Source organism: Strix aluco, chromosome 1 (assembly GCF_031877795.1).
Source record: "Strix aluco isolate bStrAlu1 chromosome 1, bStrAlu1.hap1, whole genome shotgun sequence".
NCBI classification, from domain to species: domain Eukaryota; kingdom Metazoa; phylum Chordata; class Aves; order Strigiformes; family Strigidae; genus Strix; species Strix aluco.
In genome coordinates this window covers 68,644,462-68,664,804 of record NC_133931.1, presented here as the reverse complement: position 1 = coordinate 68,664,804, position 20,343 = coordinate 68,644,462, and the positions used below count along the sequence as shown (strand labels likewise).

Genomic DNA, 20,343 nt, shown 5'->3' with positions numbered 1-20,343 from the left:
GCTAAGACATGGTAAGAGGACAGAAAGTGGGTCGAATATCACCTCTCTTTAGTGTCAAATGGAAGTACAGTGTCAATGGACAAAGTTAGCATAAATGAAAATAAAACAAAATCAATACGGACGCTAAAAAAACCCAAAAATAGTATAAAGTGCCTCTTGCAGAAACCAGATAAAAGATGTCTCCATGTCTTATTTAAAAGATTGAGTCATGGGTTTTTTTTTTTTTTAAGAGATGTTTACAGAAGAAAAGTAATTGATATCCTGTCTCTAATGCAGTAACATGACTTTTTAAAATCAAAGTGCTGTAATTTAGACCTAAAGGTTCAACTTAAAAGACAGTAATCTTATTGGAAAAGTGGTAACATTATCATCCTTTTTTGACCTGAAGTTGAAAATAAGGTCAAAATAAGGCAATTTTTGCAATTAAAAAAAAAAAAAAAATGCAATACAACTCTTAAAAATCAATTGCATGTAGCTATGACTTGCTATGAATCAAAATTGTGTTTCTGTAGTGATGTGCTTCACTGCATTTATTAAAAAAAAAATTCTTTTTGAAAGTGGAGAAACTGTGTTTTGTAGCCTCAGCAAAGGCTGAAAAACAGGATTTAAGCCAGAAAGGGGGCAAGGAAGGATGCCACGTAAGAGCAGCCTACCTACATGCTCTATGCTAGCTTTGACCCTCTAAATGGAAGGGATCACAGCTTCTGGGAGAGAAATAGTCAGTTACTGCAGGAATGCCAATCTCACAGTGAGAAACACAACAGTATTTTTTCTAGAAAGAAAAAAGTTCTCATTCTCATGCAGATACAAACTAGTCCAGAACAGTTATAGCCTTAAACACTTTGTGCTCTTGATGAATGAATCTCCCATAATTACGGTGACCTACTCACCATCTTCTGTAATAGTACCACTGCTGGAACCATTGCTCTTGGCCTGTCTGTGAGAAGAAGAGAGAGAGGACTCTGGGTTGTGAACCTTAGGAGACGGGGAGGGTGACGGGGAAGGTGTGAGAGTTGGTGATGTGCTTTTAGACGTAGATGAAGTCCCAGATGGAGGTCTTTTGTTCATCTCTGGTTTTTGCTGTAGTTAATGATACAATCATTTCAGTTTATAAAAAAAGTGTTTACCTATATACAATGCTTCAATATTATTTAAGTTGCATATCATTTCTGCAGAGCATACAGTCACAACTAGAAGCTTCTGTGTAATTCATACTGAAATAATTGAAGCAATAGTGATTTATCCCAGGTGAGAGTCTGTCCCCTCAAATTCATCAAGAAAAATATATTTATTCAGGCTGTAATTTTGAAGTAAGAAAATTGTTTCTATAATACTATATACAAGCACTACAATTATTTTTTTTATAAAAGCTGAAATTACTTTGACTCTGAAAACAGGTCTTTTTATTCAGATATTTAATTAAATAAATAAAACCTCAATTAAAGCTTTTTGAAGTATATCAGATGCTTATTTAAAGTAGCACTTCATGCTGGATTAACCAGAAATATGTAGCAAACATAAACGAAGTTTCGGATGCATTTAAATCCCTTGCTGCACCAGAATGAAAGTTTCCAGTCAACCCTTAAACTTGTTATTACCTAACATGAGTCAAATGATTCAAATTTATTAAATAGTTTGCAAATATTTAATCCATTTAGAGGGATGGAAAACAAAAAAATACACAAATTAAAATGAAGAATAAGAATATATATGTATGTCTATCAGTCTTTTCCAAAACAAGTTAATGTACCTCATCTCCTAAATTCCTCAAACTATGTATCACTTCACATACTTCAATGTTTGCATTATATGACCTAAAAAGAAGCCTTAGGTGATTTTCTCCTGGATTCCTGAATTCAGAGTTTAACTTAAAATACCTTTTGTCAGTCACGCTGCTACAAGAAAAACATAAGAAAAAATTTGAGCCAAGAAGGGAGAATGACAGTGGCTCCTGTCTCTCTACAACTTTGCTTCTGTGCTATGGCATAAATGGAACTTTTCTAGTTAATGAAAGAGATGCAGATTAAAAAGACAGAACTGATTTGAGTGGTAGCATTCTTCCATTACTCTGTCTTATGCCAGAATGTACTACCTCCTTAGCCCTGCATCGAATTGATTAGAAGTAATGTAGCATGACACAAGTTTGAGAGGTCTCTGAAGAGCACTGTAAACTCATTTTTTTTGTCCCAAATTTCCCTGTATTGTTATTGGCCAGTTGTTTTTCAGAATGGTGTTCCCTCTCTAGTGCATTGTCTGCATTTATTTAAACTACATCACCCTGTAAATTGTTACTTAGTTTTAATTTTCCTTTCTTTAAAGCTTGTACAATCCCATCCCTCATGGATAACTTTCGCAAAATTGATGAGTGTAACATCTCTGCATTTTTACGTCAGCTATTTCCATGTTTAGACAGCACAACCCTAATGGGAGGGCACAAGCATTTCCACAATGGATACGGACATTACATTTTCAGCATTTATGTTGTTGATTACAACAACAAAACAGGCTGGTTCAAGCTTTTGCAGCCAGTGTGGATCCATATCTGATTCTGTATTATCAACAGACACTGATGTCCCAAAAATTGCCTCAGACGCGTGATACATGAACATCTATAGCGAGATCCACACTGATTACATGTTTTGTTATTTGTAGATAGACCGAAATTCATCTCAACATCTAAGCAAAGAGCACTGAAAGAGCTGTTGCCGTTCCAACATACTGGCATCATTTTTATTTAAAAATCTTTTCAACAGTATGATGAACTGCATTCCTAGAAATGACCTGTAGGGCACTGCACTTCACTACTTCTTTATCCCCTAATGTCTTCCACTGTGAGTGGGAATAATAGTTAAACTTCTCAGTGGCAGCACTGTTGTAACAACAGGCCCCAAGATCTGCAGGCCAAAGCTCACAGGCACAGGTATTATCTCTTAATAGGCTAACTAATATAAGTGGAGAAAAATAAGATTTTTCTGAGCACAGAAGCAGCTCTTTTGAAATTATTTCCAAGATAAAAACAAGATGAGAGGCACTGCTGAGAGTTTAATTGGAAATATATTGGTCAGACCACCTCTAAAAGAAAAAGTATTTGGTAGCTGTTCAGTAGAGGGGACTTCAATGAGGGAAGAGAATAATAAAGTGGCTTTGTCTACAGGAAAGAAAAAGACAGATCAATTATAACCCAGGGAGCAGTTACATGGGATAGAAAGGGAGAAAAGTTTATCATGTACCAAAGAATCAGTATGAGTCAGTCCATAGCTTTTGGGGGTCCAGCAGTTAAAAATTTTAGCTCCCAATCTCATCTTTGAAAACCAACCAGTAGTCGCTTCTGAATCAGGACTGACAGATCAGAAACAAAGTGATTATTCAAGGAAACTGTTTTGGCATTGGTAGTTGCACACTTTTTTTGATTTTTGTCCTCCAGAAATTTCAATTAAATCACTGAACAACTTTGTAACTTCATTTATCATTGATATTTACTGATTAAATATATATATTGCTTACTGTTGCCATATAAGACGTCACAGAACGAGACAGCAAATGTAGTAATTTTATATTCTGGCCATTTTTGTTTCTTTGGGCAAAACTTCAAGAAGAATCTCATGAAAAGATGCAAGGAAAACAAAACAAAGCAAAACGAGCTGTTCAGAGATTACACAAGCAAAAAGTTGAGAAATTTTGCTCTTGGTCATGTATTCTAACATTTTCAGAATACCAGACCTTAGAACTAAAACCCCAAATTATGTGCTTTCTTTCTCTTGCTCTCTGAAATGTAATATTTTTTTGTGTGAATAACCCCACACATTTCACAATAGTGTATCACATCATCTGTTATGATGCTGCTTTCCAACTTGTGTCTGTGTAGATTTTGAAGATTTAAAATCTTAATCCTCAAAAATTTTGTACAAAGCAGTTGTTGACTTCAAAGTACATGCACAAAAATGGTCAGGTCATAAGGGTAAAGCTATTCCAGGAAATTGATAGGTAAGTCAGCGCAGATTGTATGGCCTGCACTCGAGAGCAAAACCTGACGTTGGGGATGACAACTTAATGTTCATACTGTTTAAAAATAACACCTTGTGAAGCAGACTGGATCCACACATATTGTTGTGGTTGGCAGATTCTGGTACAAATTATCTCATGTTCTGCACTCAGGTTATGCTTTCAGGGGGAATCTACCTAAACCACTTCAGAGTAAAGCCCAGGTGTCCCTGCCCATGCAGGGCAGTTGAAACTAGATGATCTTTAAGGTCTCTTCCAACCCAAACCATTCTATGATTCTATGAATAACTAACTTAAAAGACTGGACTCAATCAGAATACTCAATATGTAGAAAGAAATAACGAGAAACCAAAGTAACGGTGCAGACCTACCCTAAGATCAAGTATTACATTTACTGTTTTTAAAACAGAGTGAAATTAATAATAAAGCAAAATCATGTTTTATTATTAGGTCTGACCTTTTGTAGACTTGTAATTAAAAGGAAGGTTTGTGGAGCTGAAAAGTTTCCACTACTGTAACAGGTGTCTCTTCATTTCAGGCTGTGCAATGTCATGCAGTTATATTTATCAACCATCCATGACTGAGAGACAACCTATTAAAATTAGCCAATTTGGAAGTACAAAAATTTACATTTCTCTTTACCTTTACAACATGTCCATTGCCTACAATTTGAGCACACTGCAAATCAGACAGAGTGGATGAAGGAGTTGACTGGACTGGACTATGCTGTTGGCTGGGTTTCTGTTCAGGTAAGCCTGCTGCTTTTCTTCTTTGGGCTGCAATCTGAGACAAAACATTATCTGCACTGCCACCTAAAAAAAAAAAAAAAATAGAGTCAAGGAAACCATAATTTTAAAATATTTGTTAATTCTCAATTCACCTCTCTCCACCACTCACTTTCTTTTAAAAACTGACTGGATGAATTGTAAGCTTCAGACCGTTCAGCAACCTTCAGGAAAAGGTAACAAAAATCAAGCACAGGAGAAGAGCTATGTCAGCCTTCTATACACACACCAAACTGGCTTTCATACTCTTGGATACAGGTTTCATGAGCTGCTTCACCATATTGTCTTTACAGCTGCCAGATACAATGCTTGCAGCTTTGTTTTTAACTGAAAACCGATTTTTATTTTAAACAAAAAGCAAGCAACATGGGTAAGAGACAGCTCTATGCAATATATGTTGCCATGAACAAGCATCCACCTGATCTATCGTGGATGGACGCAATAAAATCAACATGTTTTTTCTGTTTGAGACTTCTGTAACAGATATGAGGCTTTTGTTCCCTTATGGAGGTGTCCAAAGTCCAATCCTGTTACAACAGAATTTACAGAAGTTTTGCTTATACAACAGTAGAAGCCCTCAGAAAAGGTTTAATATCTTCTACAACCATCACAAACACTTTTTTTCCCTGAACTAGATACAAATGAGTTTCTTATTAAAAATAAAAGCAGCACAGTACCTGATCTGTTATGCAGTTCACCTCCATGCCTGTTAATTCCTGCAATGTTATTGGATCCACCAGAAGAATGGGGAGAATGGTTGAAGTTGTTGGAATTTGAAGGAGATGCAGGTCTTCTTGCAAATGTTGGTAATTTGACTGGTCTAGTACCTTTGCTAACAGATGTCTGGAAAGTAAAAAGAAAAATAATTTTCATCTTTCTTGTTTGAGCAAAACAAAGATCAAACTTCAACTATTTATTTACCATAGTTCTGAAACTTCCACTGAAGAACAAAAGCAATATCAGAAATAAGATTATTTTACATATACAAATATATTGAATATATATTTATATAAATATATATATTCCACAAAAGAAATGCCACCATAATGAAGGCATTAATTTTCCTTGACCCCTGGCCAACACAAAATGAGCACATGTGATGCACCTGAGATATGCTACACACATATTACGAGCAGTGGGGGGAAAAAAAAAAATAATCACATGTGAAACTTCCTTCCTGCAGAATCCTGGTTTTGTCTCTCCCATCTTACAAAACGGCTACCACCTACTTCTCATCCATCATATCCCCGTTTCTTACTAGTTAAGCTGCAACAAGTGACGTGAACTTTCTTTCCTTCACTTGCATCTTCATATCCCCTTCAATCTAAACATCTACCTGCATCATTTTATTGACTACTGTTAACTGATGATCTAGCTATACACTAGCCAAACCCTCAGCCACATCCACATCCTCCTTCAGTTCTTTTGCTTTTACATCACTGGCCACTGCCAACCATCTGACAAACAGCTCTTGCAGCTCAGCTTTTTCATGTTTCTAGTCCTGTTGCTCAAATCACTTCTTCCAAAGCTGATTTACTAGGTTTCTCTCCTTCTGTTTATTCCCTTAACAAAACCCTTCTTTCCCCACAGAAGGATCGACAGCTAGTTCTCCCCTACTTGCCCTGCTCCTCGCTTTATATATGGGTGCCAATTATCCACTTATGTTATTACAATCATCTTTTTTAGGATGATGAACATTGACCTTCCTGTGATCTATCACTTCCCTTCTAATACTCCACCTTATTCCACCTAGATCACCTCTACTGGTATTAAGCTAACTTTCACTTAAAAAAGGAAGACAGAAAAATATTCCTCCTAAATTGTCTTCATTGTCCCATTCCTAGAACCGACATGAAATACAGTTCTGGACTAGTAAAGTAAACCCTTCTCTACGGTTGGCTGTTAGAATTTAAGGTCAGGGGAGTAAGCACTCCTCCTTTTTCTCCTACTAACTAGGAAAGCAAAGGTTGTCAAGGTTGTTTTGCTTCCTGTCTCAAGACAAATCAGCTATTTTCCTTTTGTTTTGCATTTTCACTGAAAACATTGTAGAATCAGGCAAGCTTCTTCTCTAAAAAATAGAATTTATTCAGTTTTCCCTTTTTACTTGCACTTTAAGGCTTCATGCCTTCAAGCCTATTTGATCACTAGCTGATACAATTTATCTATTACTAATCTTTCAGAATATTATGTCTCTATATTTATGTCTCACTTTCTTCCCTCCCCCACCAGTTCCTAAAAATTGAGAAACTTTCACCCTTTTCTTCTGCCCCTAGTCTTCTTCCAAATCAGAGCAGTTTCCACCACACTCCAATGACTCTACCTATTTTGGCAACTAAAATATATAGGTGAAACCAGCAGCCACCTTAGCAGTTTGCAAAAAATTCATTAGGGCTTGACTTTATCCTGGTTAACAACAATCAAGTAATTTCATTTCATACAAAACTTTTGTTCCATTTATGTTCCTTCCACAGAGCTGGGTATTATTCCTAAACAGTGAGCTTAAAAGGACAAGCCACTACCGAGACACCAGGTTTAAAGTAATTTCTAATCAGAAACACAGTGTGGCTCACTAGTCAGCATGGCCTGGACATAACGCAGTATTTCTGTACACATTTTGTTCACCTACTATATCAGAGTTCCCACTGTTGTTAAAATCATGCTTGATTGCTCTCTGCGGCCAGGCAGTTCTCATCTGTTCAGCTTTGCCATCTTTCCTGAGTCGCGTTCGGTCGGAATTCCAAAGCTCAAAACTGGAGGGCGGTAAGAAAGGCGGTATCACTGCTTTCAGTTTATCGCTGGGCAGCCTGGTAAATGGAGCACTGCTTCTCAGCTGAGAGGGGAAAACAAAGAAGAGGAAAAAGAAAAGAGCCTCTTCTTAAGAAATATTACTGGGAGCTGATGATGTAGTTTCAAAATTGTAAGTTAAATAAAAAGATGGAGACAAAGGCATTTTTAAACAAAATAAAATGTAAACAAGACACAAAAGCAGTATTCGTGAAGATGCACTACACATAATAACAGAGAGAATGCAATGGACATTCTGGCACCCATCAGTACGTTCATTCATTTTGCACAATGAATATAGTTTATTAAGTGGCAGAAACTGTCTCTTCCTTCGTTGGGCTGAATCTTGCATCAAAGTGATTTTCACAGGAATGTTAATTAATTTCCAAAGAAATAACAAGGTAGTCCTCTCTGTTCCCAGATAGGACACCTGGAAACAGTGAACAACTGTCTGCTCCTGGTGTATGTGTTTTCCAGAAAGGGAAAAAACCAAAACAACTGATTTGGCTCCCTGGAGTTCTGTCAGCCACATCAAAAGTTACCCAATCTTCTTAAAAAAGAACATAAAGGATAACCAGCCAAATTTAATGACACCTCCAGGGAGTCAGCTGTAGGGGAATTTAAAGCTACAACATAACAAAAGAAATAGAATACAAACAAACATTCTAAAATAAATATTTCCTGGTTGCCTCTACTGGTAATATCTCACTTTCACACTGTCAGTTCCTGTCTAGTGACTATAAACAACTGATAGGTCTCTTTTGAATGGTGACTTGGATAGGAGATAAAAAAAATAAAAGTGATGGGAGCTGCATAACCTTCTGAATTGGGCTGAACACACCAAGAACACTGTGACATACCATGGTTGTCAATAATTCATCATCCTTTCCTCCTTTTGCAGTGTTTACACCTGAAAAATATATAAATGATATTTTATTGTTTACATGCTCCTACTTTTATTCTCATTGTTTTTATTCTCATTTTCTTCTCAAAAATAATGTCTCATTGTTTTTATTCTCATTGCTCCTACTTTTATCGCTTATTGTTTTCAAACATTCAACAGATTTACCCTCAGTAAGCACACAGAACCAAGATTTTCAGTGACACTGTCATGTACCTAACTTAAAGTTAGGCCAACAGTCTTATTTCACACCACAAACTGTGGGGGGTTTGCATGGAGAACTGTATAATTTCAGTAGATGTGATTTATGATTTGGGATATTCCAATCTCTCTTTCTTCTCAGAATTATTTATTATTTGTTTAAATAAATTGGGTTTCATTACATAAATTAGTTTATGAAAGATACTAACAACTTTTGAGTGGCCTGTCTCTACTGTCCAATTTAATGGTGCTTGCAACAGAACATTAACATCAGCGTTTTCCTGCTTAAATGATGCTGCACTGAGTGTACAGCATGATCAACAGTCAGGAGTACCAACATCTCTCTTTCTATATACTACAAATACATTATGGATCTTTTCAGTTGTATTAAGCTAAATAAAATCTAAATCAATAAATTAGAAATAGTATCATCTTGACTATCCCTCAAGAGCTCACTTCCCACAAGACAACTCTGGCTTTACCACTAGCTTTGTTATTTGTGATCCGAGCTGTAGCAGCATCCAGGTTTCCAGAGGTGTCCGTATCACTCTGTGAAACTGCTTTTATGGTAGAATTTAATGATGGTTCAGGCTCATCAGGAAAAGGCACAAACTGATCGGAAGGAAATCCATGGCGCAATGTCTGAGTCAACTTCAGTTTGCGGAATCGATTGGACATCCTGCTCCACCAGGACTAGATTGATAAGAAGACACAACAATTTAGTTCCAACTACCAAAAAAAAAAAAAAAGAGGCAAAGAAATGTGCAATTAAGTAATCCTTAGAGCAGCAATAAATCTGTCAAGGAGTTTTTGAGATAAACTACAAAAGCAATGTTGAAGCGGTTTGCAATTATCAACAGAATCCTTCACCATAATTTGTATGCATAAGATTAATCTCTTTCCTTATTTTTCATCTGTCAAATGCCTTACAATATTTTTCCACACTATCTAGAAAGACAAGGTAGATAAAAGTATTAGGGCAATTTGAATAGGAAATTTTTACAGCTACATCGCAAATAGTTAATCTGCCCATTAACTTCCAATTTCACCATGTGAAAATTTATATTTTCTGCTTCTTAGAGGTGTGCATAGAAGTTTATCCAATCTGTATGAAACCTTCTCCTTAAGATTTTCAAAATCAGTGTCAAACTGGAAGAGTTCTGACAGTATTCCTGTCAGACTAAAGATCCACAATCCATACAGTGTTGCCATACAGATAACTTAAACCCTGCCAGACTGGAAAGACTATAAACTGAAAAAGAGCAAGGCAAGGAAGTATCAGCTGTGAAAACAACACCAACTGTAGGACTACTGCATCTACAACCTCCATCCTATACACATATCACATATGTCGAAACTGTTACATGAAAGGACCATCTTTGCTCAAAATATAATTTACCCAAGTATTTACAGACTTACACATTTTCACAGGCAGACAGTGCAAGATGCTTCAAGTATTTAGCAGGACATTTCTCTAGACTACACAAGACCTACAGGCTATATTAGGAAGACCTAAGCAATCTGTGTTAAAGATTATGTAGCCTGTAGGTAAGTAAATCAGATTATAACTATCTTCTGATTATTTCTTAGTAAAGCTTCTTCTTCCCTTTCTGAAACACTTTCAAAAAAAAAAAAAAAATAGTCATGTGAAAGTGATGATACTTCATCAAGTCAGCTTTATGTGATAACAATCCAGGTAACACACTCTCCTAGTTTACTCTTTATTCTTAGCCATTCCTTCTCATCATACATATTCCTCTCGCTCCTTGGCATTTAACATTTTTCAAGTGCTTACTGATATATGCCTTCCCAACTGTCATACAGTAGAAGTAATATAAACTGTAAACTTATTCCCTGTAAATCAATCCTTCCAGCAGATGATCATTAAAAAGATTTTAAATCTGCACAGAGCAATAGTAATGGATAGAGTTCTCAGACCTTTATATCTCTTTGGACCCATAACTAATAAAGATTTACATTACTTTCAGCAACAAATGATGAAAAAAGGCAAGAGAGACAAATAGTTCTGAGAAAGCAATGAAAACCACACAGTTCAGTGTTTATTCACCTTTCAAAAGGAACTGAAAGGGAAGAAAAAAATCCATCTAGTTTTAACACGGAGTACAATGAGCTTACAAGAGAGACTGCTTGCACAATGCGGTTTGGTTTTGTTCACTGAAGCTAGCTTGCTCCTGTAACAAAGATCACTTCTAAGTTCCTATCATCTTTGTTACTCTTCTTCACAGTGCTTCTGCCTTGGCTAACATATGCTGACACCACAAACTAACCCAAAATGGAGTAAGTACAGCCACTGTGTTACCATATAACGACCTACTGCTCTCAACAAGAAAAGAATAATAGTGGAGAGGTTTCATCTTGTCCTCTGGCATGCAGAGTATGTTGGTCTGAGCTCTGAAGTTTCCAGTCTGCTGCTGCAGAAGGCTGTGGTCTTTCCATATACCCTACCACATCACACATACACAGAAGTTGCAGTAAAGGGCTTTAAACTAGACCAAAGCAGACAAGTAACAAAAATGCATTTGTGGTTAAAAATAGTGTCTGTCAGAAGGCTGAAATCTAGTAGCAGCGGGAGAAGGCAACAGTATCAAAGAACAGAAAAATGGTGTTGCCACTTGAGAAATACCTTAGACATCTGAAACAATATTAGGAATGAAAGAATAAGGAGAAGAACTGGGAATCTCTGCTCTCAAACAACTTTAATCTAAAAAAGAAATTGAATGTGACAATTCACAGTGCTCTAATACTGACATTGAGAGTATAACTTGCTAAAGAAGCACAGGCAGGAAGAAAAGAGAGGAAATAAAATTTTTGCGTATGGAAAAGACACAACTTTGCTTTAAAGTCCACAAAATGGTGAGAAGCAAAGCAGTTAACACTTTCTGTGTGAAAGGCGTAAACAATGAGATCATGGTTATCCACTACCTAATCAGTAGGTAAAGGTACAAGGGCCTGTATTACACATAAATTACAAATAAAAGAAACACACAAAATAAAAAATTTACTTGTTAATGACAAAAGTGATCAAATAGGAGACACAGAAAAGGGTTTGTTTTTTTCAAACTTCAAAATCAGCCTACTGTGATCAGATATTTTAGTATGAATACCATTAACAGGAGGAAGGTATGAATGAATGTGCATTTGCTTAAGAGAGTAAGAATATTTAAATGAGCTTACACAAATTAAAACCAGACAAGACTGATTAATATTACCCTAGAGTAATTATAGGCAACATGACCTCTGAACAAATAATGATTATCTTCAAGATAAGTTAAGAGGATGGAAGAAGTTACAGAAATCAATCAAAAGACAAATACGTCATCACCCTTACCCCAAAGAGGAAAATCTGAAAATTTAATGATCAAAAAGCTTAACTTGAAAGGACATAATGGAAAAAACTTTGCATATCACCACAGCTCATAGCAGACAGCTGGCATGGGTTTGTTGGGAATAAATCCCACGAAATCAATCTCTCCCTGTGACAGAATACTGGTCAAGTGGGCAGAAGGGAGAAAAGCTGTAACATAGCTTGACTGTAATAAAGCTTTTATCACTATTCCATATAACATTCATCGAACAACTGAGGAAAATATGGTTTAAATAAAATTAGTATAGGAAAAGCAGCATAGCCAAAAAACATATTAAGAGACAAATTACCAACAATTTGATCTCAAATTGGGAGGTCATACTTCGTGGAGTGAAACAGGAGTTTGGAAATGTTCATTAACAACAGCAACAATGAAACATATTTTGCAGAGTCTATGGAAGACATCTATCTGGACAGTTTCATTAGCACCTTAAGATGCTCTAAATTTTAACACTGAAAAATTGACATTATTCAGTAGGGGTCAAGCTGACATGTAAGAAGAAGAAATCAAGTGTCCAAATTCAGAAAAGGAAGTAAATAGCAAAGCAGTTGTACTAAAAAAAAAAAAAAGAACATCTGAGTCATAACATACTACAAACTAAGTATAGATGCACGATGTCTTACTGCTGCAAAATAGGTGAATTTCACTGATAACAGCATGAAACACACAACTGCACAAGTAGTTTTTGTACACCACTATGTGATACTGAGACATTAGCTGCAATCTCATGACTTGTTTTGAATCCCTCACCTTGACAGATACAAATTTGAAATAGTAAGAAGTTTAGGAAACATAACCTGCAAACAAGGAAATTTGAATTAATTACTTTTGTTCAGTCTAGAAGAAAAAAAAAGATTGAAAAGAATATGATAGTCCTTGAAGTATTTATATAGTTCTTATAAAAATGAAGGTGGCCACTGAACAAGAATCAACCAACTTAATATGCAGCAAGAGATACAGATTAGATCGGGGAAAAAAATTCTAACAGCAAGAAGCGACAAGCAGTGGAACTGGGTGCTGATGTAGATCATGGGACCAAAGGATCTTCTTCACCACAGTGAAGGAAGAGAGAACAGAAACTTCCATCAAGGATGTTCTTGGCATGTTCGTTCTGTCTCCTTACGTAAAGGCAGGTAAGCCTGTCAAGTTCCCTCTCATTTTTACATTTCCATGATTCTGTAGACCCTCACATTCTGTCATTTGCACTGATCTAGACAGAAAATTTATGTACTGGCTGAGTCACCATAAATATCTTTGGTTTACAATTCTGGCTCAGCACAGAGCAGTTGCCCACATGCAAGCACTGTTGCTACAAAACCCAGGAGAGGTCCCTCACTTCAGCACTCTCTTCACATGCTGGTCCAAAGAGAGATGAGTCTGATGACACACTTCCCCCCAGGCAATCTGTAATTGTCATTTATAGCCTCTCTGAACATTTATAAGGAGAGTAAGATATGTAACATACTTGTGGTCAGACAGAATGGTTAATAAAGCATTAAGCAGTGATGGAAGAGGGGGCTACATTGTCTTTCAGGTTACGTGTGTATATATATATCAGAGAACTATACAGAATACAGTTTCTGCTGAAAAAGTGTTTGATTAAGACTTAACTTGTAAACACTGTAATATTTTGTAGTTTTGAGACCAAATACTTAAACATTCCACACATCAAAATACTAAGTTAGCGTCAGTACTCACATGTACATTTTTATCATTGACAGGTCTTGTAATTTTTTCTTAATTTCACTTCATAATCTTTTATGACCCTAACTCAAGCCTTTGCATCATAACACTGCAAGAGCTGCCATGTGACCTGTTGTTGATCTGTATTCCGTAAAGCCAAAAGCTGTTGTGACAATCACCTATATAAGTAACTGCATTCTTAAATAGGTCCATCTGAATTCATACTGAAGTTGTATCGTATCAAATAATAGAATAATCATATGAAAATAACCACTTGTTGTTTCATAGTTAAAACTGCAAAACAGATTTGAGCTAAAGTAGAAAGGTCTTTAAAATCCATGTCAACAATAGCCTGGAAATTACCATGTGTGTTTCCAAGGCCCTGATAATATTTACACTAAAAATGTGAGATCAGGGACCCGAGAAAATTCTGAGGTATACCATAATCAAAAATTATTCACCTAAATAAACAACAACAACAACAAAATAAGCTAATACTTTTCCCTTCTTTTTTTTGCAAACATAAACAAAGATACTGTGTCTTACGTTGTAAGTGGCATGCACTTTTTCTGACTCTCTGGTTTCCTACTGGACTACCGCCAATTTCAAGTTAAGATACAGCATGCCAGAGGACATATAAACCTGAACTGCACACTCTTCCACTCGTCATATTAAAATCTCTGCTATGATCTTCTTAATTTTCAATGCCAAAAGCCTGTTTCCGTTTATGGTTGAAATTAAGTCTACCCTCTGTCCTAGAAGTAGACAAGAGATACAGCCTCTAAAGTCTCTTGGGCTGTTCCACACAGAGTCCCAGGAGTATTTGCAAGTACATTACCAGAACTTCAGTTTCCTTCCAAAATCATCCTTCCTTCTTCTAGAGTCTACTAAATACCATAAAAGTAAAATAAAAGAACTACTGCTGCAATTTCTACATAGAACAACATATAAATAGGCAGTTTCTCACTATGTTAGGAGACACTAGCCAAATTCCCTTAACACATCCACTCCAATTTCAAAAAAACTTTTTTGCTAATTTTTTTTTTAACTTAGCAATGAGTATAAAACCAGCCTACTAAAGATGGAGTACATTTGGATTTTAAAGGCAAATTTAAAATTAAGATCATAATGGAAATTCAGTTCCAAACTTATGAACATGGTATCTTCCACTACTTAATTATGGGATCTATTTCTAGGCACTCAAATGCTTCGATGCAAACTCTTCCTTAAGTCTTCCCTTTGCCTTGCCATCTGACAAAAAAAAAGCTGAACACATATTTCATAAAACCAGGAAGTGCTGTCAATGAGGAATTCAGACCACACACCCCCAAAAAAACCTGTTACGTATTAGATCCAAAGTACTTCTTAGCAATTACTTTCTCTGCTTCATACATTACAGGAAACAATCACTGGTTATTTATTAAGAGTGAATGTATTTACCTTTAGACCTCCTTTGTCATCTGGCAACATTGGGACATTTAAGGATTGCCTACTTCTAGAACAAGGCAAAGATGATCTGTTGTTCAGTTTATTCTTGTCTTTGTCTACTTGCATGCATGCTGATGCCAGTAACCGTACAAGCTCTGTGTCTAAAAGAAAACAAATTAAGGTAGTGTTTATTCTGTTTTGCTTTCCCAAATTACGACTGATATGCTGACACTCTCCCTATAAATCCCACATAAGCTGTAATTGATCTACCTCTCAAACACAAAGCAGATGAACCCCCAAAACCTCCTCTCTTGACCTAGGTTTCCCATGCCTTCTCTCCACACAGTGGGCTGCAGTCTTACCATCACTCTCTAAACGTATTTATCAAAATAAATAAGCATGCTATTCAGTTGGAATCAGTCATGTGTGACCAAGTGAACTGCCTCCTCTCGCACTTTGCTGAAGAACAATATTGTGATGCTCCCTTTTCTCACCTGACACAGAAGAGAGTAGAGAAAAATGAATATTCTTTCTTCAAGCGTAGGTTGCAGAAAAGAAGCTTGAAATTAAATCCCAAAGAGAAAGGAGATGTTCAGCCTGGACAATGAAGGGGCTGAAAAGACATGGGAAGAAAAAAAGGTGGACAAAAAAAGTAAGGAAAAAAGAAAGGAAGAGGAAGAAAAAAGAATGAGCATGAGATGAGGACAGGAAAGCAAAAAAAAAGAAAAATATTCTGTAAATCTGTATTTTGTACAGAAGTCAGGAAACACTTTCAGAAGGGCAGACAGAACTGACCTATATATATACTGACAGGTAACAAGATAAACTACTCTGTCGTACAAGAAATTAGTTATGAAATAATTCACTGCATTTATTTTTAAAATTTCATACTATTAGTGATCTACTTTTGACAAAGTAAAGGTATCTGCTAGTGACCAAAACCATCACAGTAAGTAAATACAGAGAAAACAAACATTAATTCCATCAGCAGTTGTATTTTTTGGCTTCAGATAAAGCAATTCAGGTACCAGGCAAGGTTAGCAATAACAAATTATATAGGCTAAACAAACTACAACAAAAACTAAATGTGTTTCATTGAAGTCTCCCCAAAATGTGCTGCCTTTTTCTAAAGTACTCCCACAAAAGCAACCTGAACCCTGAAGTGTGATTTATTCTCAGCCTTTAAAGACCTAGTGGGAGGTTCAGCCAGGAGTCACTAATTTTGTTCTGATTGCACTCTCTTTGTCCTGTCCCTTTACTGCTGTTTACTGAGCAGAAATTTCTAGCTCCAGTTCACAGCTCTGTGCTAATGACACTACAGAATACCTGGGCTACCACAGTCAAATGCCACTGAACTGGCTCTGGTGACACAAACACCACATTTTGGAGCATCTTCAAAAACAAAGGCCAGAGGAATGCACAAAATCCATTATCCCATAAATGTATATACTCATCTAACCAATTAACTCACACCCCACCATTTTCAGGCAGTATCCTTTCTTGGTCCAGTGCAGCCTGGACCTCAAAGGATGGACCTCAGAGGATAATTCCTAGGAACTTTAATGTATTTTCTAGATTGGAAGGGATGTTTATCTGTTTATGTTGTACATTTCCTCTGTGCTCTTTGAAATAACATACCTGGATCATTTAGTAGCATTATCAGGTCAAAAGCTGTGTATCCGTTTTTTGCACGAAGATTGACATCAGCTCCTTGATTTAACAAATACTTTACAACATCTTTGTTTCTTTAAGGGAAGAAAAAAATGCATTGCTCATGTTAAAACCTTCTTTTTAGAAAAAGAAACCCCTAATACTCCATTTTCATCCTTTTATACCACTGCTCCTCAATTAGAGATCAGAGTTTTACCTTTTCTATAGCTAACCAAGCCTAAAATTTGTTCACAAGCTATTCAGAAGCTCTCATGATTCCTTTGTCAATCACTGTTTACTCGCTATGAATTACACTAATCAACATGCAAAAAGTCAGCCTAAAAAACCTAATCTGAACAGTCAGTTTCTTAAACTGACCTTTTTCAATTGACTCTGGATTTGTTGCCAAACACCTTTCCAGTGACAAGCCATTAATGCCTAGGGCAAAAATGCAGGTGGAAAGACAAAGGTCAGTCCAGTAGTCATCATGTGCCATCACTAATACTTCAACACAACTTCATATTCAGAACAGGTAAGAAACTACGTACAGAAAAGCCGAACTGACTGAAGATAATTTATAAACTCCAAACAGTACTTTACTTTAATTAGAGATATAAATTATACAATTAAGAACGCACGTTATCACTTCTTTGAGGTGTTTAAAATGCAAAGCCAATCAGCATTAAAAGATGACCAACACAAATACCTTCCAACAAAAGCTCATAAAAGCTACTTGCGTAAATGGAACTCATCATCCCATTCCCATTAGCCCCTTTCCCTTCTCATACACCTGAATAAATAAGCAGGCCTTGCCTCATGAGTTAAAAACAATACTGTAATTCAGTCTGCAAAATAGGCAAACAGGCAAAAAAGCCAGGGAAAATGTATTTAATACAAAACTCCTCTTGAGCAGAGACTGACCTTGTATAAAAACAGACATGCATAAGCAACATGAGCAAAAATTTTCCTAAGTAGCAATAGGTGACTGCAAACTCTAATACTAAAGCTGACAAACAGATCTCAACCCCTCCAGAGCATTACTTCTTACTGTACAGACCAAGTTTTCACTTCTGAACTCACTCCAGATAAAATAAACGTAAAATGGAGGAAGAATGTTCCTTCTCTGTTCTAACAAAATTTCTGCTTATCCTCACAGCTGTTCTGCATACTTCCCACTACTTTTCCTCTCTTCCTTAAAACTGTGTCATCCCCCCATCCTGCTTTCCAGTCCTGCACCATGAAGGCACACAGAGACACAATCCTTTAGTGCCCCTGGCTCACACAGACCTTGCCTGCTCCCTCCTTCAAACTAGAGACCCTCCATACCACTGTTCTTTCAGAGAAAGGTAAAGCTGAGGCTCTGCAGAGATTTCCAGTTACAAAAATTCACAACTGGCCCATGCTGACCAAGGAGAAAGGCTAGAATATAAAGTATAGAGTTACAAGGGTAAATATTTATTCATGCACATGAGGTGTCACAGCCAAATTGGGGCATCCCTAATGTGGTTTTACACAGGGTTCTTGTACCCTTTGAGCATTTTGGTACAACACAATTTGACTAGAGTAGCTAATGTAACACCCATCTACAAGAGAGGCAGAAAGGAGGATCCAGGAAACTATAGACCTGTCAGCCTGACCTGAGTACCAGGGAAGGTCATGGAGCAGGTCACCTCAAGTGCCATTAAAAGTCATGTAATGGACAAACAGTGGATCAGGCCTAGTCAGCATGGGTTTATGAAAGGCAGGTCCTGACTGACAAACCTGACCTCCTTCTATGACAAGATGACCCGACTATTGGACGAGGGAAAAGCTGTGGATATTGTCTACCTGGATTTTCAAAAAGCATTCAACACAGTGCCCTATAGAATTCTCATAGAAAAACTGGCTGCTCATGGCCTGGATGAGTGAACGGTCTGCTGGGTCAAGCACTGGCTGGATGGACGGTCCCAGAGAGTGATGGTCAATGGAGCTAAATCCAGCTGGCGGCCGATCACAAGTGGTGTTCCTCAGGGCTTGGTGTTGGGACCATTTCTGTTCAACATCTTTACTGATGATCTTGATAAGGACATAGAGTGCATTATCAGTAAGTTCGTAGATGACACCAAGTTAAGCGGGAATGTCAATCTGCATGAAGATAGGGAGGCACTACAGAGAGACTTGGATAGATTGGATCGGTGGGGCAACATTAACGGGATGAGCTTCAACAAGGACAAGTGACAGGTCCTGCACTTGGGCCACAACAACCCCATGCATCGCCACAGGCTTGGGGAGGTGTGGCTGGAGAGATGTCTGGAAGAGAAGGATCTGGGGGTTCTAATTGACAAACAGCTGAACATGAGCCGGCAGTGTGCCCAGGTGGCCAAGAAAGCCAACGGCATCCTGGCTTGTATTAGAAATAGTGTGACCAACAGAAGTAGGGAGGTGATAGTCCCCCTGTACTCTGCACTGTTGAGGCCACACCTGGAGTATTGTGTCCAGTTTTGGGCACCTCAATACGAGAGAGATATCAAGGTGCTGGAGCGAGTGCAGAGGAGGGCAACGAAGCTGGTGAAGGGCCTGGAGAACAGATCCTATGAGGAGAGATTGAGGGAGCTGGGACTGTTTAGTTTGAGGAGGAGAAGGCTAAAGGGAGACCTCATCACACTCTATAACCACCTGAAAGGACATTGTAGAGAGGTTGGTGCTGGTCTCTTCTCACAGGTGATTAGCGATAGAACAGGAGGGAATGGCTTTAAACTGCAACAGGGGAGGTTTAGACTGGACATTAGGAAAAAATTTTCACAGAAAGAGTGGTCAGACAGTGGAATAGGCTGCCCAGGGAGGTGGTGGAGTCACCATCCCTGGATGTGTTTAAGGGTCGTTTAGATGAGATGCTGGGGGATATGGTGTAGGGGAGAACTTTGCAGAGTAGGGCTGATGGTTGGACTCGATGATCCCAAGGGTCTTTTCCAACCTGAATGATTCTGTGACTAATCGCTAACACCCACACTACCAATTACTAATCATAGTAAAACTTTGCAAAGCAAATGTATTCCTGCAGCATTCTTGCTGCTCATCTATTGATCCTGGAGTCAGGCTTGCTAACGTTATTTATCTATGATGCCAGACAACATTGGGAGAGTTTCAATGATGCATTAGAGGGGCTATGATGCCGGTGTTATCCTGGTTGACTAAGGGTATCTTTTATCCTTTATGGACAGCTCTACATTTCCAATAAGTCAAGTCCTTATTTCCAGGGCTGGAATATTCTTCTGGTTCTTCCACTGAGCTGGTGTCCTTTACTTTGTTTTACTTAAGCATGAACAATACGAAAGTCTCCAGTAAAATTCCACTACCTCAAATGTTAAGTGTCTTAACAAGTTAATACAATTTCATACTATAAAGTATGACTGATTGATATAATAGGGAAGGGGATCTTCATAACACAGTCCTCCAGGAAACTGCAAGGGCAGTATCTGAACACATACAGTACTCTGCTGTGCTCTGTACTCCCACAAACAAGGAGTGCTTGAGTACTGGCAAG

At 37.5% G+C, this 20,343-nt stretch overlaps 1 protein-coding gene across 8 annotated transcripts in view; it reads right to left on the bottom strand.

The window, feature by feature from the left end:
- ANKS6 (ankyrin repeat and sterile alpha motif domain containing 6) overlaps positions 1 to 20,343 on the bottom strand; it is a 50,836-nt gene that overhangs the window by 18,140 nt on the left and 12,353 nt on the right. For 7 of the 8 annotated variants that reach the window (XM_074824147.1, XM_074824155.1, XM_074824166.1 and 4 more), the window contains exons 5-12: positions 16,809 to 16,915; positions 15,183 to 15,331; positions 9,156 to 9,366; positions 8,432 to 8,481; positions 7,414 to 7,617; positions 5,465 to 5,630; positions 4,645 to 4,814; positions 891 to 1,080 (exon numbers count right to left, since the gene is read on the bottom strand). In XM_074824147.1, coding sequence (XP_074680248.1) covers positions 891 to 1,080; positions 4,645 to 4,814; positions 5,465 to 5,630; positions 7,414 to 7,617; positions 8,432 to 8,481; positions 9,156 to 9,366; positions 15,183 to 15,331; positions 16,809 to 16,915 — 1,247 coding nt within the window. The remainder of the gene's footprint in view (positions 1 to 890; positions 1,081 to 4,644; positions 4,815 to 5,464; positions 5,631 to 7,413; positions 7,618 to 8,431; positions 8,482 to 9,155; positions 9,367 to 15,182; positions 15,332 to 16,808; positions 16,916 to 20,343) is intronic. The other variant, XM_074824212.1, reaches the window with a different exon arrangement.